This window comes from Anas platyrhynchos, chromosome Z, assembly GCF_047663525.1.
Source record: "Anas platyrhynchos isolate ZD024472 breed Pekin duck chromosome Z, IASCAAS_PekinDuck_T2T, whole genome shotgun sequence".
NCBI classification, from domain to species: Eukaryota; Metazoa; Chordata; class Aves; order Anseriformes; family Anatidae; genus Anas; species Anas platyrhynchos.
The window spans coordinates 26663420-26669561 of NC_092621.1; the positions used below are offsets into that span (position 1 = coordinate 26663420).

At 44.6% G+C, this 6142-nt stretch overlaps 1 protein-coding gene across 1 annotated transcript; it reads right to left on the reverse strand.

Annotated features, from left to right (window-relative positions):
- Positions 1-1344: 1344 nt before the first annotated feature.
- On the reverse strand, positions 1345-6016 carry NSA2 (NSA2 ribosome biogenesis factor). Its single transcript, XM_038169842.2, has 6 exons — positions 5862-6016; positions 4775-4962; positions 3954-4104; positions 3454-3633; positions 2274-2466; positions 1345-1614 (listed from the first exon to the last, which is right to left on the reverse strand). Exons 1-6 carry the CDS (start codon positions 5862-5864, stop codon positions 1547-1549), a joined length of 783 nt encoding a protein of 260 aa, XP_038025770.1. The 5' UTR covers positions 5865-6016; the 3' UTR covers positions 1345-1546.
- Between the last annotated feature and the right edge of the window lie 126 nt (positions 6017-6142).

The window sequence follows — 6142 nt, forward strand, 5'->3', positions numbered from 1 at the left end:
AGAAGAGAATGCTGTGGGTGGGGGGATCAGGCATCTTACCCGTGTGTACAAATACCTAGTATGAGGGCATAAAGAAGATGGAAATAGATTCTTAGTGTGTCCAGTACCAGGACAAGAAGCAGTGGCTACAAACTCGAATACAGAACAATCTATTTAAATTTTTCTTATACTGGAAGAGTGATCAAACACTGGATCACGTTGCCTAAAGTTATTGACTCTCCATCCTTAGAGACAGTAAAATCCTGACTGGACACAGTCCTCAGGCACCTGCTGTAGTTGACTCTGCTTTAAGCAGGGGAGTTAGACGAGACAATCTCTAGAGGTCCCTTCCAACCTTAGCTATTGTGTGATCCTATAATCTGCTGTTCAGACTGCCTTTCCCTGTGGCCTGTTGCACGTGTGATAGGTGCAGACAGCCACCTTTGGCTTTAAACTTCCCTCTATATTCAAAAACAAGCCCCAGACTATTCACATTTTGGCTTCTGAAATAGGAGCTCCATTTGAAAGTTTCCCTCTTAAGGTGCTGGGGGAATAACATGGCCTTCATAAATCAGAAAAAATGTTTATAAGGACTTAACCACATTTTGGTTAAAAAGCTCCTTTGCTTTGAAGTGAAGTACTGCTTAAGAGTAGGACTATAGAATGCTGTGTGTCTGTATTGAAAGTTTACCACCAAACTCTTGACAGGAAGATGACTGATGCAGTATACAGCATCAGAGGAAGTCAGTGTAAAAGCAGCGTGTTTCCTGCATTTTGAGGATGGATATATATCAATACCTTGGTCAGATGATGCTTGTGACTTTAAAGCACCCATGGTAACTACAAGGAGCTGTGGTATCGGTGTTATCACTCTGTTCTCAAATATCACATTGTCTTAAAAACCCTACAACTTCTTGAATTTTACCTTATGAAACAGTTAATATCTTGCCTGCCTGCTCTACAGCTATTATTCTTTCCACAAATGCAGTGAGGGATGCGAGGGGGAGAAATAATGGAGGTAACAGGAAAAAAGTCATTGCCCCTTCTGGTAAACTTCCCTTCCCACACCCTCACGCTGCAGCTGTGAGCCCACCCCATGCTTCCAGAGGGGCAAGTACCAAACTAGAGTGCTCAATTTCTGATGTCTGTCTGCAGTAAGTCTGCATCCTTCCAACACTGCTGCTTTCCCAGAAGATGAATGCAAGTTCACATGCTGCTCTGTTACTTTAGCTGTACAGTAGGCCATCATGGGAGATAATGGCTTTATTTCCTATTGTGAGCTTAGAATATTATCTAAGCCGGGCAACTGCTCCTGTACAGTTGACAAGAAGATTTAGTTCAAATGCACACCATGTCAGCCAAGCATGAAAATATAATTACTTTATTTTAGACAGTGTTCAGCTGAACAGGTTATAAATCTGAACAGTCCTTTCTGGTGCATTTAAATTCCTCACCAGCTTGTGGGGCCAATGTTGCTGAGTGGTCGAAGGTTCCAGAGATCTTCCAAACTTGTTTAAACTGCACCACTTTTAAGAGTCAGTGGCCAATGCTTAGTATCAAACACAACTTAGACGAGGAGAACTGCGTTAATACAGCCATCATTTTCCGGATTGTTTGTTACTTGCGCATATTTCCCTAAAGAGAAAATGAAAGGAAATGTCTACAAAAGCTTCAAGTAGCCTATGCAGAAAATAACAATTTTGCATGTTTGCAAGTTTAATCCACAGCTCTCCTTACAAGGGGAAGAAATTCCAGTTCCCAAACTGAAAGCATTCTGAAACCTAAATATACTTTCTGATGAGCTGCAAACTTTCATTCACAATATACTACTCTGGCTGTTTTTATACATGTAAATGCATCCTCAAGAGTTCTATGTACATTTAAAAAAAATCACAAGTTCTGCTACACGTCCTGCTGTCCAAGTCAACCTCAGCGTTAAAAGAAGTTAGCCTGATGAAATGAAGACACTTCTACATACAACTTTCACTGAAAACTTGATTATTCATAGCTTACATGGTTAGGTCTTTATGGACTTTTAACACTTCTTAATGCAAGACAGGCAAACAAGTTAATTCATTTTCCTGAACTTTGCCTAATTTGATGTTGAAAGTCTGAATTGAAAGCCTAATATTAAAACTAGCATTTTTATAGCTGTCCAGTAATTGCTTCTGCTACAGCCAAAACGTAACATGGATAAATTACGATGATCTATTTTACAGGACAGAGCCTTCACAATACTCCAGTCAATAAAGACTCAAAGCTAGTCCTTCAGTGCAGCTAGTTTAACTACTTACCCCAGATAACTTTGCCCCCTTGTGTCACCAGGCCAAGCTCACTCACGTTCACTTCAATGACGGTACCTTTGGTAATTACCCCCAATGATGTATACAAAGGGGAAGATGGATTCTTTTTTACACCAAGGATAGGCAGGCAAAAAGTAGCTTTAAGTTCAGGATGTGTCACATGTGCCTTCTTGAAACGTAAGCCCTGTTGCACGAAGAGTTGGAACAATTTATTTTTTAAGCTCTCACAGCTAATTTAGCACATTATGTCCTCAGCTTTATGCATTTTAACAGACTGGGAAGAATGAAACAATCCAGAATACAGAATGTCATCTGCCTAGTATAAAATGCCAGGTTTGTTAAGAACCTGATAAAAAACAAGAGTAGTTCAAGAATAAAACTTGCTACCACAGGTGGTTCACATTCCATGAAGAAACGAGGAGTTTACAGTAAAACATTTAACAGTCCTAGTGGTTTTTAGACTTGAAACGTTTCCTTTGTTCTTGTAAACCTGAGAAAACCTTTCACACATTACAAAATATTAAACACCCATCTATTATACCTCTTTCTAGCTAAGGACCTGTGCTCTTTAAGGTGGGCTTTACCACTAAGTACCATAACCCTTTGTGTGTCAATTAAAACCTATTCAAGGCTTCTACTTTGTATTTATATAAAAACTGCCGTCTTACTAAACCTTCCCTCCTGTGCACTGCTAGGCAGGTAGAGCCTGCACACTGTTCCTTACAGCTGTGTAATAAAAAGCCAGGCAGGAAGAGCATTTCCTTTGTATGCTGTCACCACTGTGCTTCAAGCTTCGTTAGCAAACCAGGAGGACAGAGTACTTGAGTCCTACAACTGAGTCAGCCTCAGAATCACAGTAGCTTGAAAAAGACCGAAGTTTTCAAAGTACCTCTCCTAAAGACCTTCCTGATATGAGAGCTCATAGCTTTAACTCATTCGTGTCATCTGAGTAAGAGTGGAAACATTCCATCACAGGCAATGTCTGTGACTGCAGGGGTATCTCCCAACCTGCCGGTTATTTAAGTTGACATTTCTGCAGGAAACTACTAAGAACACTCTAAATCAGCAGTAATGAAGTGCATTATCACACAAGGAAGTTTCCTTGCCAAACTCAGAACAGCAAGTCAAGATAATTATTACTTAAACGTTCTTTAAGTCTCAAGAACATTACCATTGGTCGAATGAATCGTTCATATTTAGGAGGTTTCCTAGTAAAGCCATCTCCAACAAAACAGACTTTTGTAACCATTCTCTTCCAGGCCTTCTTCTTTCTCTTCCCTGTACGAATCACTTTTAAAACTTCTGTTTCTCCCTGTGCACGGACCTTTGGCACAGGAACCTCCCATTTCCCCTGCAGAAAACATAGTTGTCATTAAGTCACAGATGTGCCATTGCTAAATCAAAGGAGGCAACAAAAGAATAAAATAAAATATAACCAAAGAGAGTACCTGTAGATTGTATTTTTTAATATAACTTATAGCTACTTATTTTGATCAGTATTTAAATTTATAAAAGTCAAGACCTTGCATGTGCTTTGTTCAAAACTAGTAAACTTTTCAGTTTCAGCTTTCATATAGTATCAATATTTAGAGTTTGTTTCAGCATTAATGCCACAATGTGATCATTGTCACAATAAATACCAAGTATCTGGCTTTTAATACAGTTACTTACCGCTTTCTCTTTTCTCTTCTGCTTGATCATGTTAGAGAGAACCTTAGCCCGTGACTGGCCTTCTCTGTCCAGCAGGTATGCTGGTACAGCTCCTTTAGGTGTTTTTTCATCGTTCTTTTCCTTTGTCTTTCTCTTTTCATGCATTTTAATGCTGCAAAAAAAAAAAAAAGAAACACGGTATTTTTGAAAATGCATGCAGTATTAAGAATAGAAAAAAAACATTTTGAGATATGATAGCCTCCTACTTCAGGTAGTGCCTACTCAAATTTTTTTTTAAAAAAGAGATATTTGTAAACAATGTAACGTAGCACGTTATTTATATTTGAGGAGTAATCCTAAATATTCTTCATGGAAAACTAGTTATTTCTCTTAATATAACAGCTGACAGATTACAGAGTGCATCAAAGCCTGTCAATTCCTGGCAAGACAGGAATACAAGGCCTGGCTCTTACTAAGGAATTTCTGAATAGCTTAAAGCAAAGAGTCTAACCCTCACAGCCAAGCACATCTGCACAGTGCTAAAGCCAGTAAGATCAAAGCCAATACAGTATTTCTGTTGTTGTAGCTACATAATTGTCATTTCTACTGCTAATTAATGCTTATTTTAACAAATGCTTTTAGGAACAGAATTGTTAACTGTATCAGTAAACACGTGAGTTGAGAAGAGGGGAGGCCAGATAACACCTTAACCATTCTATCCTAAAAATTAAGCAATATTTAAGAGCAACATATGACCAAACAACAACTATCTCTTTATAGCTCTGTGAATTCCCCCAGTGCCAGGATGTCCGGCCGACGCCAGGGGAGCAGCGGCTACTCACGTCTTCTTCATCTGGATCTTCTCAGCGTGCCGCTGCTTGTGGTAGAGCTTGGCCTTCAGCCCGATCATCTTCTTGGCCTTCCAGGACCGCTCGTGGGGCTCCCGGCCCTCCTTCTTCCTCTTCTTCTCATGGTAGTCCAGGCGGTACCCATACCGCTTGCGGTGCAGCTCAATGTGCTCGTTCTGCGGCTGTGGGTGCAGGGCAGCGGGGTCAAACCCAAATCCAACCCTGTCCCTGTTCCCATACCCCAAACCCTGACTCCATCCCCATCTCCCATACTCCGTCCCTGACCTCCAACCCAATACCCTATCCCCATACCCCAAACTCCATCTCCGTACCCCAAACTCTGTCCCCATACCCCATACTCCGTCCCCATCCCCCAACCCAATACCACATCTCCCTACCCCAAACCCTGACCCCATCACCATCCCCACCCCCTTACTCCATCCCTGTCCCCCAACCAAACACCCCATGCCCATACCTCAAACTCTGTCCCCATATGCCATACTCTGTCCCTGTCCTGCAACCCAATACCCTACACCCCAAACTCCCTCCCCACACCTTAAACCCCGTCCACATACCCCAAACCCCATCCACATACCCCAAACCTCAAACCCTGACCCCATCCTCACACCTATACGCCACACCTGTCCCCCAACCCAATACCCCAAACTCTGTCCCCATGCCCCCTTACTCAATCCCCACACCCCATACTCTGTCCCCATGCCCCAAACCCCATCCCCATCCCTCATACTCCATCCCTGTCCCCCAACCCAATACCCCATCCCCATACTCTGTCCCTGTCTCGCAACCCAATACTCTGTCCCCACACCCTAAACCCCGTCCCCACATCCCAAACTCCCTCCCCACACCCCATCCCCATCCCCCAAACTCCGTCCCCATCCCCCAACCCAATACCATGTCTCCCTACCCCAAACCCCGTCCCCATACCCCATACCCTGACCCCATCCCCACCCCCGTACTCCATCCCTGTCCCCCAACCAAATACCCCGTCCCCACATCCCAAACCCCGTCCCCACACCCCAATACTCCCTCCCCACACACCAAACCCCGTCCCGGTCCCCACCATGGCGGCCTCCCCGCAGCCTCCCCGCGCAGCCCAAAGGGCGGTCCCCCCGCGCGGCCGCCCCGGCTGGAAACGCTCCCCGGGCGGCGGCTCCTGGCTTCTGCCCGGGGCCCGGCGGCCTCCTGCGGGTCCCCAGAGCCCGGCACCGGGCTCGGCGGGGCCACAAAGGGGCGCAGAAGGCGTCGGGCAGGGCCGGAGCCGCGGGCAGGGCTCAGTCTCTGGGGCCGGGGCCGGCGGCCGGGGCTCGGCGCGGTTCCGGGCAGCGGCGGGGAAGGGGATGA

What these genes read in the sequence shown, in the direction of transcription:
- NSA2 (XM_038169842.2), bottom strand. An exon ending in AGAAGAGAAAAGAGAAAGCG is followed by an intron (nt 3,634 to 3,953) that starts GTAAGTAACTGT and finishes TGTTTTCTGCAG; the next exon opens with GGGAAATGGGAGGTTCCTGT. An exon ending in AGGGGGCAAAGTTATCTGGG is followed by an intron (nt 1,615 to 2,273) that starts GTAAGTAGTTAA and finishes TTTTCTCTTTAG; the next exon opens with GGAAATATGCGCAAGTAACA.